Genomic DNA, 20,247 nt, shown 5'->3' with positions numbered 1-20,247 from the left:
TGTCTTCCATTCATGTAAATAGAGTAAGGAGTATTTTTTATTTACAAACGTCCAAAAGCTTTGGATTAAAATAGCTTTAATGACTATATTTCTATGTAACAGAAAACAAATTATACAATTATAAAGGAGCAAGGCCAGGTTCTGGCGATCGTTGCTTTTCAAGTTTTTGAATTAATAATATATATGACCAAGTTCTATTGTTTACATAGCATCTACATTAGAAACATTACATTAGAAATTTCTGAACCGTGAGTGGCGTTCTAACAAAAATTTGCCCAAAATTTGATTTTGCTAGGTTTGTGTCCTCACGTAACGCTTTTCTTTTCTTTGATGTAACAGCGTGAATGTCACACAATCAGCCAAAACAGCGTGATCGAGCTCCTTTAACGGTTTATACTTAAGTTATAAATTAAGATAATGTTATAATTGCATAACATTAACAATTTTCCATTTTCATGGTGCTTTTTTATTAATAAAAATAAAAAACGGGCCGTGTACCATTTGGCTCTGTTGGCTTTTTGGTCTGTATAGATACTTAAAAATGTTTTAGTACATGTATGAAAAGAAAAGTTCTTTAAAAATTCTGTCACTGACTTTAATGAATGTAAAGCAACAGGTTCTTTTAACCGTTAAAAGAACCGTTGCTTTTTACTGCCATGTTTAAACCGAAGAAGGCCGAGGGTTCTCGGTCAAAACTTCTTGTAGGAAGTTCATTATGAACGTTGTTTTACGTTGATCAAAGTCAGCGACAGATTTTTTTATAGTACATAGTACATGTATCTTCGTTCCGTATTCTCTTTGTTTAACTCCACGAACCAGAAACAGGCTGGAACCCCTTTTGGCCTGTAAGGTACGGAATTGTGAGCAATTTCCATAACGTCTAGGATTCACTTTCATAACTTAATGTTTTATTAATGAGTTAACACTATATACAGCAACTGCAAGAAACCTCACTGAAATCTCACAGTGAAACATAATTTCAAATTTACACGAACAGGTCAGTCAAACTGAGGTTCAGAAAAGCCATAAAACTTTGTTATCATGCTTAGTATATTATGTTAGTTATGACACTTTTTGTACCTCCACCCCCCCCCCCCCCACCTCCCTAGTCCGACTAGAGTTTTTAAATTTAGACTGCAAAACAGTTTCCGCTCCTATGCGACCCTCAGTCTCTTTCAAAATGTTCCCTCGGTGATCTTTTCTCGAGAAAAGAAAAGATCACTTAAAAGGCGCTTAAAAGTGCTGCGTTTTGTCCAGCCAACTCGCGGTAAAACCTGAACTGTTCTGCAGTCTAATCAGAGTTTTATTTTGATTTTGGCAGGTTCATTTATATAATACACTGCATTGCATGTTAATTTTATGCAAAATTTTAACTGGCGTAGTAGACGTCCAACGTCTCAAACAGAGGCTCTGAGGCATCCAGTGGGGGGTCCGGTAAGGCTTTATCAAACCCTTCTTTACCAACCAACCAGTAGGTAGTCACCAGGCCCTGCCTCTGTCAAAAGAAATGCATTGAAAATGGCATAAATCAAAAATAAATAAATAAATAAATAAATAAATGATCATAAAAAGATTATTTCACTGTGCTAAATGTGCACACCAGCTGAAAAAATTCGAGAATTGTCAGAAGTGCCTACCTTAATTTGAACTTGTCCTCTTTCTTCCATATAAAACCCTCCAACTTCAATTAACCTTGAATGTGTTTCGTTGCTGACATGGATACGCAAAGCTACAGTAATATTTAGATAGGAGAACTCGTTAGAATGTGATAAAAAATCATAGTTATAATTCATAAGGCGTCTTATATGTACCCTCTGGTGTGAATGGAAAAAAACCGGATACTGTTCCTACAACAGCAGAAACTGCAAGCTGGAACGACGTTATTCGCACTATTAAAGTTAAAAGTCAAGAGGGTTAAAGGGTACACGGACCAAAGTGGCCCTCGGAGATTATCTCAGTTTCTGTAACGTGAAATGAGGAGCATTGCTTCTCCCTTAGTTGTAATGCTAGTCTACCAAAGTTCCCCCCGCCCCTCGGCGACAGCATTTTGTCAGGTTGTCCTTTTCAGTTCGGAGAGTTGCTGGAGAGAGGCATTGGGAGCTCGAGATAAGAGTACAATAACTCCAGCAAGCGCTCAAACCAGTGCCACTCGATATGCATCTTCAGTCCAATGCGCTACCCACTAGGCCACCGCGCCACCCACAGGTCAGCTTGAATATCAGGACAAGCCGAGCTTCCAAACATGTCTTTTTCCCGATGTTTGTCCCGTGCACGATGGCATGGCTAATTACATGTAGTATTATAATATGAAAACCATTATAGCACCCCTTGAGATCGATGTGGTATACCCCTACACAATTTCCGAGGAGTATCCCAGGGGTTTACGCAGGTTTAACTACTAACCAATCGACATTCAGTTCATAGCAAGGCATACAAGCGTTCGATACAGGCGTGCGTACGTTCCTTGGATCCGATATATATTCGGCGAATACTTACGCAAAGAAGTGCTCTCCATTTTGGAAGCAATGTTGACTGCGTGGCCATAAAGACAGAAACGTGGCATGGTCACTCCAACAACGGCTGCTACCACTGGACCTATAAAGGTTAAGTGTTTGTGCATTAGTTTCTTTCACTACATCTGGACGTGGATAGTTATAGAGTATGTAGGTTGGCTGGAAACTCAGGAACTCTGTACTGATAGTTCTACTTGCTTACGAACGGCTTATCAGCAAGCCTTACCAGTGTTGATGCCAATGCGCAGCTGCAGTTGATGGTCGGGCAGATGACGTACGCGAAACACGACCATGTGACTGAGGAGCTCCAGTGCCATGCTTGCAATCTCACTCGTGTGTTTAAGCCCGTTCAACTTGGGGCAACCGCTGACAACCACGTACGCATCACCGACAGTCTCCACCTGTAAGACATTAGCAGTCGATGTTCTTTTAAAAAGGGACAATGTCAAGGATTTAAACAGATTTTTGGACAGCCAAAATTTATATTTGTGTCGATAGAAACCTCAAAATAATAGTCCATTTTATTAACAATTGCTATTTTACAGCACTAAAACTGTTTAAAAGCGCGTTTGGGTGTGGAAGGCTCGGATGGAAATGGGTTGCAATTTGAAAACGTTAGTCAACGTTTTCAAGTTGTTTCCATGCGCTTTCAAAAAATCAATATTTATAGCCAAAGTTTGATTTCTATCCCCAAATAAAGGTTATATCTTCAGTTAAATGTTCAAAGATAATGTTTTTCAAAGTACAGTTGCTTAACACTTCCCAGAACAGTTTAGACCAAAAATCTGCGAAATCCCCTCGACATAGTCCCTGTAAAATGGAAGCAATAGCTTAATCAGGACCGGTTTAAGTAACTACACGATGTGAAACAGATAAGCACCTAGTCATTACTAATTTGCAAGCATATACCTGCTGTATACAGCATTGACTAACTGAAAATGTTAACTTTTGAGAAGGGCGTTTCTTTTACCGATAACGCAGCAAATTTACCTTGTAAACGTCAAAACGACTGATGATTTCATCAAAAGATACGTATAAGTCGTTTAAAAAGTCCACAATCTGCAACAAAAGAAAAGAGATGGAAAAATAGCATATAATTTAAATTCGCTATTAAATTGTTTATTAAAAATGCGGAAAAGTTTGCTAAGGTAACTCTAAAAGCAGACAGCTTCTTAAAATCCACATGAGATGAAATACTTTAATTTTAAATAAAAACTTTAACAAATTTGAACAAAAAATGCGATAAATAAAGTAAAAATTCAATTTTGACATTCTCAGAAAGCGTTTAGGTTTTTTAGCCTCAAAGATGACATGCTTAGCGAGAAGATTTTTTCAGGGAAAGACGGCCCTAAGGAAGGGATAAAATACGATGGGAGCTAAAGGGTACTTTACCATCAATTTTGCGCCCGCTGTATTACTACTTACCTCCAGCGGACTACTAACAGAAGCCAGCTTTGTGAAACCAACAATGTCACTGAAGAAGATAGTCACCTCCTCAAACCCCTCGGCCTGCACGGTGTTATGACTTTTTAACTGGTCTGCTACCAAACTAAAGTCAAATGCATAGTGTTAGTATAAACACAGAGAAATAGCTGAGATGACCGGGCGCTATATATTGCTAGCGCAGGTGGATGTTAAGGAGAACAAGTTGCTGCCGTCCGTTCAACAACTTATCGTGTAGTTTGTAAAAAAACAATGTCACTGTGTTGTAAGTGGCCAGAATAGATTGTACTGTAAATTTAAAGAAGCAATGTCGCGATATTTTAAGCCATTTTTTCTGATTACTCTCACATTGAAGGAAACCTCAAAATAGTAGTTTTCTAACTAGAAAAACACAAAAGGAGTAATAAAAACCTGAAAATAACCAAGGATGGTTTCAACTGACGAAGAGTGACTGATTAAGAATGAGAAACTTGAAAAAAATTTCCATTTTTTCAAGATGCGCGGTCCGTGACGTAGTTCGTTTAATGTATGGTAGTCACTACAAAACCGCTCTAGTGGAACCGGTTTCTTGCTCAGATTTGTGAATTCTACTTACGGGGGTAGCAATCGGTAGAGGATTTTCTCGGTCTTTTCTTTCTCTTCATTAAGCTGCCTGGTTCGCTCCTCTACCAGCTGTTCCAAGTGGTTGGCGTGTTTTTCCATCATGGTAACCATGTTCTCGATGATGTTTGTTCCTCTGAAAAAAAATAAAGCCAGTCAAAATCAATAGGAGAATCCTTGTTTGCAAAATTTGTCTCATCAGCAAATGCACTGCACTTTCTGATCGAGATACAAAAATATCAATTCTGAATATTGAAAGTACATGGTACGATTAACTTTCACTATAAATTTGAGCCCGATGTATTAAACATTTTTCCGTGACGCAGGCTTAAAAACCTGACATACTACAAAGAATGTATGGGCTCATTAGCGCTTTTGCCACCCAGAAATTTTACATTCTTGAACACATATATCTCCTTGAATATTGCACACAAAGAGCTGAAAATTTCGCTGATAATTAAGTTGCACAACCTCTTTAATAATCTGGAGACACTTTGTACATAGCATGATGCCTTGTCTACGCACATTCGTATACTTTTGAGGCAAAATGTAAAGAATGGCGTCAGTAAAGATCGCTCTATATCAGAACAAAGCTGATATATGTAGCTAAAAGGAAGCACCAACCACGCTTATTTTGGTGATTTTGTGACGTCCCGTTGCGCTCTTTCAGTTGTTTTATTTCACGTTATGTAGCCTTATATGGTATATAAAAGGGCAAGGGGCTGGACCTCGTGGCGGTATAAAGCCTTTTGAGTAACCCCTCCCCCCACTGGCCCTGGCTACCTGCGTGAACATTGATTTATTTGATTTTTGCAATGGAGAATAAGCTTCGCACCAATTCACTGTACCTGCCGCTTATTTTCTTGAGTCGCTCCACAATGCGGTAAAAATGTGGCCTTTCCTCGGGATCGTCATCCCAGCAATCCACCATGAGCTCAATGTATTCCGGCTTCATTTCCATGGACGGGATGTTGGGTCGGAATGGTGGATCTTCGTGCGCCACAACACGGTGAATTATCACTGTTTAAGAGACAAAGCGGAGATGCAGCACGTAAGATGCGGCTAGAATCGTTTTTAAGAGAGAGTTAAAATCCACCCTTGCACTAGGCAATGTGCATCCCAGGTAACGCAATAAAAGACAAAAAAGTAGTACATTCACTTCGCATTGATAATTCAGTTGCACGAGTAAGCGCCAAGGATAAAAATCACCTCAGCCACGACAACCACGCCGGATGTTCGTAATAACTCGATGTCTTATTGCAGAGGAAGTTATAGAATTGTACCACGCCGCGGACGATGTCTACTAAGAAATATTATATGCGACGATCTAGGTCCGATTCAGCTTGTCTCCTTATGTCCGGTAGACTGTTGGTTCACATTCCCCAAGATGCACATTGCTTAGTGCAAGGGTGGATTTTAACTTTCTCTTAAAAAATACAAATTTTGAATAGAAATAAGCTTACCAAACTTAAATGCATAAATATTTCAACTAGGTTTGTTGGCTTTGTCAGCCTTCCAGAATCTTTTGTTAGTCGGAGAAAGGACTATGAATTTGATATATGAATGAAATCATGGTATCTTTGTTCATTTATATGAAGAAGTCACTGAAGAAAAGAATAAACTAAGCTTTCACTTTACCAATGCTGCGTGCATTTGTAACTGCCGTAAGCGGCGGCGAATCTTGTAAGTTCTGTGCTCGTTTTAATGATATATTCTAAACCAACTAGAAGATGGTTTCCCTATGTCCTTTTCGTCCTATTAGGAAATAATGCACTTGTGAAGTCTGAAAAAGCAGCTGAATGCCCTCGCGCGGCGTGCATTTTTTTTTTCAGGACATGGGAAACCATCTTCAAGTGGGTAAATACAAAAAGCCGCCAATTTGTTTATGTGCACGCGCTAATAACGCGTAAAATTCTGCACAGTAAGGATGCGAAATTTAATACTAAAACCTTTACGTTGAATGATTATGTATGATCGCCATTTTTCTTACAGCGGCGCCACTCAGAATTGAGCTCAACTCACTAACCTTTTGGTTGCAACATTGCACCACTGAAAGGCTCCGATCGAGTGGCCATTTCTTGCAAGAGTATCCCATAGCTGTATACATCCGCTTTTTGGGAAAATCCCTCTCGCTCTATCTTGCTGATATTGATGTGCTCGGGTGCAGTCCATAAGAGATCTGAAACATTGCGGTAAAATGAATGTATAATTAGAATACCCACCACCACCACCACCACCACCACCACCACCATCATCATCGTCATCATAAACATAGCCCGTTGTAAATATGTATTTATCTGTAGTACCTATGTAATTAGTGTTGCGTGTAATAAAGTTGCATTAAAAAAAATTATCATCATCATCATGTTTATTACCCTCAGATTTCAGAGTAGCTTGTACAGCTAATATATCTCCGAGCATTTCAACAATACACAGCACGATGGGCAAAGACCAGACCACAACACCGTGAACTCCATGCCCTACTCATTACGATAAGTGTGTGGGTTCTTTAACGTCCCCTGCTAACCATAACACTGAAGATGCAGGTGACGGGGCCTACGGTTTATCGTCCTTATCCGAGAAGACTAGAATATCTAACCATTTGCAGATGTCATTGCAAAGGCAGCATATTCTCCTCACTTATTTTAAGACCCCGGTACAACCCGAGACCTCTCGCACAGTAGTCCGGCGCTCTACCAAAATACGCCTAAGAGAGATTTTAACTTGAGTGACGAAAATAATCGTCTTTGCTAAGTGATTGGACTGATCAGAAGCAAAACCAAAATCAATCGTGCCCACATAAGTTTTCCCACGCTTCATGCAGGCTACATATATTCGCATCGCGTTTTGATTGGTTTACTGGATTGTCCAGAGTGATTACTTTGGTTTTGGTTTCGGTTTTACGACACTCGATCGAAAATTGCTCTATAAAAACGCAATTACCAAGTAAATAGGCACGTATCAACGTACCGGCATACATCTTGTTTGGATGTTTCTTGTTTTCCTGTCCAGCCTTGAATTCATGCAAACCCCAGTCAGTGATCTTGACAACCCAGTGACTGTCAATCACGCATCGAGTGGATGTTAGGTTGCCATGGAATTTAACAGCAGTGTTGTGAAGATATTTCATTCCCTGAAATACAGTAACAATAAATTATGAATTATATAAGGTAATCGCTTATTGCTGGACGTGACAAGCTAGTAAAAAATTCCTGATCTGCAGTAAAGTAGAGCTAACTACATTATGATCGAAAATTAGGAATACTGCCTTTTAGCGTCACCACTGAAAATAGAACTTTTATACAGGTATAATTCTCTAACGTAATTTTAAGTTTGACAAGACAAAGTTTAAAAAAAATCAAATTAGATTGAAAGTTGGATTTGGAAAATTGCATGGGCGATTGGTTGTATTTTTGTTTGATTCGCTGAAAGAAATACAAAACCAACAGAATTAAAACGTCAGTTTTTGAAAAGAAAAAATTATTGAAACCCTTAGTAAGGTCCTGACTATCCAAGGCGATACATCATATGTGATCCAGGCGCATAGGTCTCGCTGGTATTATTTGATTCGACTACGTTGCAGTCACGTGACACTACGGAAGTGGGTTTACTTTCTATAAGTGAAGGCCTGTTGTGCTGATTTAAAGCAATTTCAGGGAGTACTTGGGACTCGAATTTACCTTCGACGCAAAGGAATACATCTTTTTATCGACACTAACGGCGGCCATTATGATATCTATTGTTCTGAAGGTCATTATTGGATGTTCAGGGATTTCAGGGAGTACTTGGGACTCGAATTTACCTTCCACGCAAAGAAATACATCTTTTTATCGACACTAACGGCGGCCATTATGATATCTATTGTTCTGAAGGGCATTATTGGATGTTCAGCAATTTCAGGGAGTACTTGGGACTCGAATTTACCTTCCACGCAAAGAAATACATCTTTTTATCGACACTAACGGCGGCCATTATGATATCTATTGTTCTGAAGGGCATTATTGGATGTTCAGCAATTTCAGGGAGTACTTGGGACTCGAATTTACCTTCCACGCAAAGAAATACATCTTTTTATCGATACTAACGGCGGCCATTATGATATCTATTGTTCTGAAGGTCATTATTGGATGTTCAGGGATTTCAGGGAGTACTTGGGACTCGAATTTACCTTCCACGCAAAGAAATACATCTTTTTATCGACACTAACGGCGGCCATTATGATATCTATTGTTCTGAAGGTCATTATTGGATGTTCAGGGATTTCAGGGAGTACTTGGGACTCGAATTTACCTTCCACGCAAAGAAATACATCTTTTTATCGATACTAACGGCGGCCATTATGATATCTATTGTTCTGAAGGACATTATTGGATGTTCAGGTGGGCAAATGTAAACTATGTATTTGCCCCTGGACATCCCATAATAACTATTTGAGACAATAGAATTCAAAATGGCCGCATATCAGGTCTATCAGTAAAATTAAATGGTCTATTGTGACGGCCTTAAAAATACAGTATTCTTGTTGTGTACAAAGTATAATGGACTAAGGCAGTTCACCTTTCACTATTGAAGAGAGACGAACAAAAAAGATCACTTAACTTAGTTTTTTTTATTGGTTGGTAAGGAGAAGGGGCTTGAAGAACAAATGAAGAAACATTTTACCGCTGCTATGTCGATTGCCATCGACAATTTGAATCCATAGTCAATCTTGTACTCGTCGTTGGCCAAAACGTCCTATTCGGAGAAAGAAAAAAAAAGTTAGACAGTATATTCTGTTTTCCTGTGCTTGTTGCTGGAAAAAAATAGTCCCACTGGAACCACCAGACTTCAAAGCAATAAAAACGGCTAGCCAATCAGAACTCGAATAAAAAACAATGAACCAATCAAGAGTAAGCACAGGAAAAGTAAGAAACAAAACAAAACTCGTTACAAAAAACATATAACCAGCGATTTAACGTGAAAAAATTGCTCTGTAAGACAAGTTTCGATTTGCTTTGGTTTAACTTAGTTTACGGCGCCAGTTTTTTCACGCTTAGCGCCGGGTTTTACTTTATATTCTGATTAGTTCATTGTTCTGGTGTTTTTGTAACATTCAACTTCAATCGAAACAAAACAAAACCATTACTGTTATAGTTAAGTAGTTTGATGAGTACGTACCTGCAAGCTTCCCTTTTTGCAGTATGACCAAACCATCAAAATGTTGGGTGACTCGATGCATGCTCCGATGAACGGATTCAGGTTTTCGTGGCTTATGTCACGCACCTGACACAAAAAGAAAGTCGTGTCATGAAATAAACCTGATCTAACTCACACTCTGATTGGTCAAAAACTATTTACTGAAGAGCTTTGTAAACACGTACGTAGATTAGTTATCAGGCGAATGAAACACCCCTTCCTTAATGAGAAAAGTTGGGATGTCTAAAACCGGTGATGTGTGGTTTTGGTATTTTGCTGTATCATGTACCTGTTTGAGCTGAATAAGTACTTCTCGAGTCAAATGAACACTTTTCTTGTTCAGGCGTTTTATTGCCACAGTTCGACCCTAAAACAAATAAAAAAATCAAATCAAATCATAGAATGTAGACAATGATCCACCTATACCGTGAAATACGTTGAAAATGAATATCAAATTTGTTTAACATCCTGTGTCACTCAGTTAGCAAAGATGAAGTAGACAAGCCAATTAATTTTGTGTTATGTATGACAGGCTGTCATTTGCAGGCTGACTTCTCATTTTATCTCTTCAGTGTTACTCTCGCGTCTCGCGTCTCGCGTCTCGCGTCTCGCGTCTCGCGTCTCGCGTCTCGATCAGTGAGGTAGGAGATAGAAGAAAAGAGCCGGGACGGCTCGTAGTTTACACTTTCCAGCTCCAGATAAGCGTAATTAAGCTATGTCTTACTTGGTAGTTTCCAATGGTTGTGAAGATTTGCTCCGGGTTTGCTGTCGAGTTGGAGGTTCCTGGTGAGGGCTCATCGTGATTCAGAGGACCGTTGAAAGTCTTCACTTTGATCGAGTCTACATTCAACTCTTTATTGTTTTCAGTATGCTGTAAGACATAAGGGACTGTGTCACGGCTGAGTTTTAACTTAAAAGTTTACTTTATTAAGTTTTACCGAAACTAGCTCTGAAATTTCTTTTTTAAAAAGAAATTACTTATCTGGATAAGTGACAAAACCATAGCTTCATTGCAGCCAAATTTGTCTCCTGGTTATTATAATTTAAGGTTACAAGCAAACGAGATTAACTTTGAAAACTGTTCAACCCAACAACATTTCAGAAATCCATATCGCAATCCGTTTCAATCTTTGTCACTTTTGGCAATCTGTACCTACTTTTGTCTTTGTTGCGTTATGGAAATGTTCCTTCACTGTTTGGAGAACTTATTTTTATATTTCACCGAATTTGATGCTCATTTCTCATGCCTAAATTTGCCTAAAATCCGTGACACAATGGAGACAAGAGTTTTTTGAAACCAAGACGAAGGAACGAGGTTGCTAAGACGTTTCACCGCGGTGAAATCCCGGTCAGCCCTCCATCCTGGAGCGCTCGACCCAGGGTCCACCGCGCCGTCAATAAATGATAACAGTAACAACTTTTCAAATGCAACGAACAAAAATAGTGTATCTCCGGAGCTCGATAAAGATCTCTACATGGAACACTGAAAGAAGACCCTAACTAGCTTCATTAAAACACAGAGTAACGAATATAGAACGTTACTGCAATTTGACGAGCTGCGAATGGCGTCCTCTTTTCTCGCTTGAAAGTCGGCAGTCCCAACGATTGAGTTTCCGTCGGTTCTGTTCCAGCAGAGTCCTGAATGTGCAGGTCTTCATAACGGAGCTTCCAAGACTTGTTCTGTGCCAGATCTGTCTCGTAGCGAAGCTTCCTGTAAATTAACAAGTTAATAACATCATTTGTCCTTTACATTTCTCATCGCTGTTTTAAACAGAAAATTTCGCTAAGTAAGATAGATAACAGGGATTCGGTTTGTAAGAGAACGAGGAGAGCAGCCCAGCGCAGAGACTTCCTTATAAAAGAGACGGGGATGATTGCTCATCCTATGTAAATGAATCATAATAACCATGTTGCAAAGTAAAAACCGCACAAGGTTTCATGCTATAAGAAAATTATTTACCTGATGATGAGAAAAAACATAAATGCCAACACAAAAACACCAGCGGTGGACGCCCCAATCACGACCTTGACTAATTGAATAGTGGCTAGAATGAAATAAAAAAGTCATGGTATTCCATTAAAATGAGAGGTCCATTTTCTACTATTCTTAATTTAAAAGGTTAAACAAATTCTGCGTTCGAGCCTATTGGCCCATCAGGTCGGTGCTTTTCCCCAGTTTTAGTGACAAGAAGCAACTCTAGCAAGAACTCTTCTCCTCCCCCCCCCCCTCCCCCTAGCTAGATGTAATGATAGCCGATCGCAGGGGTGACCCCCAGCCAGCTGTCGCCAGGGTGCCTACAGTGGAACCTCGATTTAACAAACCTCTATACAACGAAGTCCTCGATATAACGAACGATATTTTTCGTCCCAGTAATAGCAAAATATATGAAAAAGAACCTCGATATAGCGAACACATTTTGCCAGACCCTTGGCCCTTCGTTATATCGAGGTTCCACTGTATCTGGGCCCTAAAATCCTTAAACTTGTTCATTACAACCAAGATTACAACGGTCAGTGGTTGGCCAAATCTTATATTTACGTTGTTTTTTCCGAGTGTATTGTTTTTATGTTTTAAACTCCCCCGCGATTTGTGCGAAACCATTTTGGTGGGTGCCCATCGTACTCCAAGCCAAGCGCATACCCCCAGTTTGTCTGTAATGGATTTGTGACAATGCATAACTAGGCAGTAAAGACGATCTTGCTTCATGGTGCTTTTTGGGTTGTTCTTTTGACGTCGGAGGGCAGAAAATGAGCGCTCTGAAGTCGCCAATGCCAGAGGTAATTTGGTACTGTAATGTGGTAAGGTAATTTAGAATAGGTTCGCAATCTGTCATACACCATATTATCCCACCAAGCACGATCCTGATAAAACGATTTGTGTGTTAAGAAACCAATTTTATGCCGCGCAAGCGATACTTTTGACACTGAAATGTGAGAGGCTGAGCCCCCTTCCCCACCAACTTTTGTTTTGGAGGAGGACGAGGGGGCTACAGCCGCCCCTGCACCCCCTTACTCCGCCGCCTATGTGTGAGAGTAAAGTATCTAGCCCATGAACACAACACAGCGCCCTCTGCCAGGGCCAAATCTGGGTTACTCGATTCAGAGTCCACAGCACTAAGGCCAACGCGTACATCTCTTTTAATGTATATTCGGAGAATGTCATAAAGCCAGTTTTAGCCCGGGGTTTTAGCATAGACTTGTAAATCTCGCAAGAAGAGTTGTCGCGTATGTAAGATCCCACTTTCTTACCGTGTCTGTCTTGTTCTATACACAACTCATTCTCCCATCCACACTTCGGTTTGTCAAGTGGAGGATTTGTACGACCTCCGGCCCAAATCACTCTGACATCTGTCAAGCAAAGTATAAAGTTATTTTTTCAGAACGATTTTCACTTGAATGCCGGAAATAATTCGCGTTTGCTTTGTTTTGCTTTACTTCACATAGTGATTGGTTTAAAAAACTTGCGCCACGTTCTCCGCCAATCGGAAGTAAAACCAAAACCAATCACTCGCGCCAGTTTTCTCAAACTTCGTGCCGGTTCACTGGATTGTCTGTGTCCTTTGTGAAGGGCCAGAATGATTACTTTGGTTTTAATTTTACGACACTCAATCAAAAATCGCTCTAATGTAGGTAATTAGCTCCCCTTGCCACGCTTGCTTTGAATTTCATTGGCTCGCCGGAAAAACTTAGCCTTTTACAGATAGTATAACTAAAATGGCCGTTTTCAAATACAAAGAATTCCAGCCAATTTCTAAATGGTCGACAACTTTGTTCCCAAGATTTTCTCAGTGGTTACGTTTAAGTCTGTTCCATTCCTGGGTATTGATGAGCCAGATGGCTCATCATATCACATAAAGTAATGAGGAGTAGCATTGCTATCCTTTTCATCACGGGATAAGATGCTGGTCCATTGCAAGGTTACCCTAATTCCTTCTAGCATTTTTTTAATTTGTTCCAACACACTAGCCATAAAGGCCGCCCCGCCTTCCACGATAATGGGACCTTTACGTTACATCTAAAAACTTACCTCTTAAATTGAATCCACCCGTGGAGTGATTGTAATCGGCGATGTTCTGAAAACTACCATTCACGTAATACTTGAGGGAGTAATCAGGATCACGATCTCCTGATTCGTCGATTCGCACAGTTCCTGAGGCACCTAGAAAAAAAAAACAGTTAAAACAGTTAATAGATTTTTGGTCTAAACTGTTTTGAAATTAGTGGTAGGCAACTAAACCCATAAAAAACATTATCTTTGAATATCTAAAGGAAGATATATTAACCTTATTTTGTGGATAGAAATAAAACTTCGGCTATAAATATCGATTTTTTTTTATGTCGCGCGGAACAAGTTAAACGGTTTAGCCTCAATTTTTCAAGTTGGAATCCATTTCCATCCTAGCTATCTGCAGCCAAAGACGCTTGTTAACAGTTTCAGTGCTCTAATGTAGCAATTTTTAATGAAAATGGACTTTTATTGTAAGTTTTCCTACGACATAAATATAAATTTTGGCTTTTCATATATCTGTTAAAATCCTTGACAAAGCCCCTTTATCATGACCAATAAAATTGAGAATCCAGATCCGCTAGCTATACTAGCTTAGCTGCCTGGTTTTCGATCCCAAAAGCAATCAAAACAAACAATTTAAAACAAAACAATATGAAAAAAAATCGATTGCATCGAGTGCACTTTGACGGCACGGTGAATTGTTTACTGTAAAAGAATATTATCGCTATTGCTACAGGGTCACAGACCTTCAAACTCCTTGTTTAGCATTCTGTGCACTATGGCTCGCCCATCTTTCTTGTCCCCTCCAGCAGCTAAAGTTTCATTCAGTGCAATGGCATACAGGTAAATGGCATCGTATATGGCTCCAGCGTACACTTCAACCTACAAAACACGAAGAACACCCCGGAAACGATTTCAAAACTTCGTTCGACGACAAATTAAATAATCATAATAACAAGTCGATCAGTCTTTCAGCTTTTTGTTCCCTTCTCTACCGCTGAATTCAAATATTGAAACTGCGTTTTAAATGCAAAGCCTCTTAAGTGGTTCGTAGCTTTCGACGCTTAAGTCCGAATTTTATCGCGTGTAGCGGATAGAAGTACTGCTACTCCCCCTGGATGGGATGCTAGTTTATTACAGGTTGCTCCTCAACGTTCTGTCAGATTGTCCCGACAATTCGCCAGAATCTATTTATACTACTGGGTGGAGAGAGACACTGTGAGAATTTTGCCCAAGAACACAACATGATGACCCCGGCTAGGGCTCGAACCCACATCGCTCGATCTGCAGTCTAGAGCTCTAACCACAAAAAGACGGAAAAGAGAGCGACAACAAAAATACGTTTCCGTTTAACTAAACAATAAATCTATTTGCCTATTTATCTCACGCTTAACATCTACTATGAAAAACCATTTTTCGCCTGTAACTTTCACTCGTTCATAGTCCTCTCTACAAAATCCCGGTCCGGTGTACTTTTAATTTCCTCCCGTTGGTTGTCCTCCTTTTCTCCCCACCCTCCCCACCCCCATTAAGAAGTACCTTCTCCTGGTCATCCAGCTGAATGTGGAACGGATAATCGTTCATTTTCTGTCGCACATCTTTCGTGAATAATCTCCATAGATCTGTGGTCGGTTCTCTAACATGTATGCTCAAGATCCCTCTGAACGCCAGGGCGGCCTCAGCATCTCTGCCGTCATTGCCCATGAACGTGTTGTTGCCAATGGCAGCGGACGGCAGCAGATTGACAGTCAGAAAAGCGTAGTCCCCATTGAGCATGCCCAGATCGTAGGCGTAGAGCATTAATGCACGCATATCACCGCCGTAACACAGCATTATAAAGACTGCAATGCAAGCATAGTCTGTGAGTAAGACAACCATTTTTTCCGCGCGTGTTTTCTACCGGCTTTCCGATTAGAGAAAAAGCTCATGGCAGTAAGGGCGTTTGTTAATCAATTTTGAAAATGAAACCATAAATTAAAATTTTTGTAACAAGAAAGCGGTATCAAAGAGTTAATTCAGAAAGAAAAATGTGTAAAATCGGGGGGAGGAGTCGGCTTCGCGAGTTTTCCTTTCATTCCCTATTAAAACTTTTCCTTTAATGCAGGCACGCTGATATAAAATAGGCTGACATTCCAGGTCCTTAGAGAGGAACTTAAGATTGTTTAGATTTTTTATTAATTTTATTTAAATTTACTTAGTCATTCAAATCAGTACTTGCTTGCCCAAATTAGGGGCCCAACGAGGAAATCCCATAATATGAAGGTTCGAGGTGACATTTCACCAAAGAACTGAATCCGAAGGAATAACAAGCCTTCTTTAAAAGATATTCACCGAAATGATCCGCTGGGTGGCCCTGCCAAATTTTCTAACTAAAAAAAAAAAAAAGGAAACGACTGTATGCAGGCTTAGGAAACACTCATGCACGGTCATTTTTAACAAACCGGTTTACTGGCGAGGCTAAACAAGCCACCATGCATGTTTCGAGTTTTCCAAGTAAAATCGAGCTACTAGCGAGGGTTGTTAAGTTAAAATTATTTTCTGTTATATTAACGATTGATTATGAAAGGTAACAACGCTGTGATCGACTATAAAGAAAATTTGAAACGACAGCAATTAAAACATCATAAAAGCCAGGTTTTTTTTAGAAAAGACTAAGTTTGGAACGGAACGTTTTAAGAATAGTTATTTTGACAGAATAAGGTTCAAATATAATTTAGCCATTTAACAATGTAGTATGACATCTTAGTAAGTTATATGTAAATAATTTGGGCGATTTTTACGATTTGTACTGTAACGTTTGTTATGTATTTTAATGAGCGAAATAAAGACATTTACATTTATATTTACGGAAGAAATTGAAACATTTTGGCAATAATGTTAAGGTTGACTTACTTCGAGCAGTTTCCTTAGCGAGCGCCAACATGCTTTTGTACTCCTCTCTCTCTGTTACCAACACGTGCCCCGGATTGAGCGTGTGAATATAACGAATATTGATATCATTCTCCAAAAACACCTTCATCAGACCACTCATTGCCAGCTGCCATATGCTCTCTGTTGACGCAATGATCCCGATACTTTTCCACTTGAAGTAGCCGAGCACCGACATGAAGAGACCGCCCATCTTGGAGAATGATCCCACTGTCCTGGCGAACGTTTGGTAAATGCTCTTCTCTGACAACTTACTCGATTCGCAGCCCCAGGAGATCATGGGCAGGTTCCAGGACGCCGCTAAAATAGCAGCCGGTTCACAAATAATGTCACAGCCGTCTCCTATAATGGCGTCAACTCCGGAGATTCGAAACTCCACGGCCTGGTTAAGTCCTTCGGCGGCCAAGCACATGGAATCATTCCACATGAAACTTATGTTATAGCCCAGTAGCAGCGTGGGGTCCTTGTTTATTTTATCCACTGCGATAGTAATAGCGGACGCAGACGTTTTGCCAATCGGCCAGTAACCGGTCATTGGCAGCAAAACTCCAATTTTCACATCTTTGACACCATGCTCGCCTTTACCTTCATAAGGGCCTGACAATAATAGCAACAAACCCGCCGCGAAAATTTCCGAAAGAAAAATTCTCATTTTGTGAAACTAACTGCAGTCTAGAAAAGCTTTTCTTTCACACAATCAGAAATTATTAAAACACAACACAGAGCATTTTGCCCCTACGACATGGTCTTTCTAAAAGCAACAAGCAGTGAAATAATTAATTGAGCGGCCTTCTGTGAATTTCATTGACGTCATCATTATTGTTTTATGTCTTTAATGCCTGCCTGAGTAAAGGTAAGGTTTCCTTTTTTCTGTATTACAAAGGACAGCCGCAATATTTTGAGCCAATCATGTCGTTCCTGCAAATTGGAGTGCGGCATTTACAGCCAGTGGAACAGAGAGATTATTTTCGTAAAGTAATCTTTCTGTCCCGTATGCAACCTCGGGAAGAAAAGAGATCTGGGAACGAGGTTGTTGCGCGCAGTTCGCGCGCGGACATTTCTCTTTCTTTTTTAAAACTTGTTCGCACAACGAACTTAAGAAATGAAATTACACCAGGAGGGTGAGTGCTTCCTTACATAATCTTTACAGGTATGTGTGGCGCCAAAAGGTTTGGTTTTCAAGTTGTTTTGCTCTAAAATAGACCGGGTAGAGATTTTAGATGATTTTGATAGGAGCGAAAGTATGGGCGAATGGATTTTAAGTCGTTTAACCATTTTGGTCAGAAATGGGGTAGAAACTGTAGTCAGCAGTAAGGTATATTTTTTTTGGAAGAAGCTATTTTTATAATTGTTATTCATATAATGTGTTGAGTTGCAAATATCTCAGTACTTTTAGAGGGTCTGGATGGGGTTAACTGACAACTGACAAATGACCAAAATTTTAACTGACAACTGACAAATCGCCTAAAATTTTACTGACAACTGACATTTGTAGTGGGCTTTACTGACAACTGACAAAAGACCAAGTTGTCCTTTATATCCTACAAAACCTTTTGTAAATAACATTGTTAGACCTTTTTCGTTAAACAAATGTCAGAAATGTACGTTTTTATACTAAATCCTAGCTGCAGGACACTAGAGTGTCATGTTTTGTTAATAACTTACCTTATGTCCATGTACGCATTTCACATAGCGTATGGCACTGATTTGTCTTGAAATTAATAAAGGAAATCGCACGACCTTCTCGTGCAATTCGTGATTAATAGGTGCAAGTGATGTTTGAAAATTCTCAAAATTACACAAGCCTTTATTTTTAATTTATAGTACAAAGTTACGAGCACATTTCTGTACTATGAATCATGACCACTGATTCGGAAATGATAAACGGTTCGTCTTTAGACCACTTTGGCTGTAAACTTCAGAAACCTTCGCAAGTCTTCGCACCAACATCGTAAATCTTCGAAAGACTCTGGGTCAACTTCGGAAATCTTCGAAGTCCAGGGACTAACTTCGGACGTTTTTGGAAGACTTCGCGCCCGCTTCGGAAGAGTTCGTGTCAACTTTGGAAAGAAGAGTATCGAAAGAGTAATAGGTAATGCTCTCGTCCAATCACGATCAAGTTATTTCGTTGAGTGTACTATAATTTATGAGATCATTCCGGTGGCCCTGTGGATAACTAAATTTTGAAGCGTTGCGGCGGTGTGAACAACCGAGTGAGCTTGCTTCTGGGCGCCACTCAGTGTTCGCGATCGTTACACGTCACATTTCTGTCGTATCAGTTGTTCAGTTATAACTCAAGTGCTAAACACTGGCGAAAGCCGCCGCTAAAACAACAATATTTTTAGTATTGTGTGGAGGAGATCTAGAGTGACGACTTTTATAGAAGGCCAGTTGCAATGATTTCAACATCAAAGTGAATATTGAGAAAAATAAGTTATTATTTTATCAATTTATAAATTAATGATATAATTTACATTATATGTGCCTTTTTAGCTAAATTTTGCGTGAGAAGAAAATAATTAAGCTTCATTGTTAATTAACTGACAACTGATAAATGGCCTAAAATTTAACTGACAACTGACATTTTGTACCCCCCATCCAGACCCTCCTTTAATAACGCAAGTAACAGTATCCCCCGCCCTCTCGCTAATAAGTCACTCCTCTTGAACTTTTTGGGAGAACCAGTGACAATGCTGGGGAGTAACCTGCGATAGACTACCATCCCATCCAGGAAATAGCAATATTACTGGTAACTTCACGCTATCGAAACCATAAGTTCCTGATAAGCGAGCTAGCGTTTGCGTAGGATCAATCGTTCTCTCAGCATAGTCCCTAGCATGGTTTGATTGAAGGAAGGCCCACGGAAAGAAATCAAGGTCCACGGAAAGAAAGGCCATGGAAATGGACTGGGAGGATATATTTTTTAAGGGTATGCCGTGAAAAAGTTTTCAGATTAAAATGATACCGCTATTGACGACTTTAAATCACCGCTAAATGACGACTTTAAATCACAAATGCCAACCGGAAGTCAAATATTGTGTTCTTGGCCCGTATTATCGACTTTTCATCAAAAAGACGAGGTTGTAAAACTTTAAAGACGAGAGCTTTCCGATCCAATTCACGTCCCCGGCTACTCACGTTACCAAAAGATCACGAGGCAAGTGTATTCACCTGTGCTATCTCACGTGCCTGCTCACGCGCGAAGGATCATTTCGCGCGATCTATACCTGCAATGCTAATGTTATAATTGAATTAAGGTCTGTTCGAACATTGCCGAAATTGTTGTTTACACGTTCAGTTTCTTTCACTTTGGAGAAGGTTCCAGAACTTTGTCCCAAACTTTTAAGCGCTTAAGCATCGCTGCGAAATTGCGGGAAGTTACAAATGTTAAGAAGTGGGTCCTCATGGCGAATTGAATGTTCCGGAAATTAATATTTTAGTCGTGCTATTTGTCATTATATAACTGCGAGACAAGCCGCACGAAGTTGTTTCTGTCTATGACTTTGCACTAAAGCGAATAATAAAGCTAAAAAAAACAAACGTTCTCGTCTTTGAAGTTATTCTACTCAGCCCGTGAAA

At 39.8% G+C, this 20,247-nt stretch overlaps 2 protein-coding genes across 2 annotated transcripts; both read right to left on the bottom strand.

Moving 5' to 3' along the window:
• Nucleotides 1–1,369: 1,369 nt before the first annotated feature.
• On the bottom strand, nt 1,370–13,289 carry LOC144657348 (atrial natriuretic peptide receptor 2-like). Its single transcript, XM_078517690.1, has 17 exons — nt 12,981–13,289; nt 11,692–11,776; nt 11,274–11,442; nt 10,456–10,602; nt 10,021–10,098; nt 9,714–9,818; nt 9,219–9,290; nt 7,527–7,689; nt 6,583–6,735; nt 5,405–5,576; nt 4,552–4,692; nt 3,939–4,062; nt 3,504–3,572; nt 2,740–2,914; nt 2,497–2,595; nt 1,638–1,729; nt 1,370–1,495 (listed from the first exon to the last, which is right to left on the bottom strand). The coding sequence occupies exons 2-17, from the start codon at nt 11,709–11,711 to the stop codon at nt 1,370–1,372; spliced, it is 1,905 nt and encodes a 634-aa protein (XP_078373816.1). The 5' UTR covers nt 11,712–11,776; nt 12,981–13,289.
• On the bottom strand, nt 12,574–17,320 carry LOC144657881 (atrial natriuretic peptide receptor 3-like). The gene is made up of 6 exons (XM_078518238.1): nt 16,633–17,320; nt 15,280–15,581; nt 14,487–14,622; nt 13,759–13,890; nt 12,981–13,079; nt 12,574–12,593 (listed from the first exon to the last, which is right to left on the bottom strand). Exons 1-6 carry the CDS (start codon nt 17,318–17,320, stop codon nt 12,574–12,576), a joined length of 1,377 nt encoding a protein of 458 aa, XP_078374364.1.
• Between the last annotated feature and the right edge of the window lie 2,927 nt (nt 17,321–20,247).

Source organism: Oculina patagonica, chromosome 6 (assembly GCF_052425735.1).
Source record: "Oculina patagonica isolate OP01 chromosome 6, crgOcupat, whole genome shotgun sequence".
Taxonomy (NCBI): domain Eukaryota; kingdom Metazoa; phylum Cnidaria; class Anthozoa; order Scleractinia; family Oculinidae; genus Oculina; species Oculina patagonica.
The sequence above is the reverse complement of the archived record's forward strand: the minus strand, read 5'-3'. Positions and strand labels throughout refer to the sequence as shown.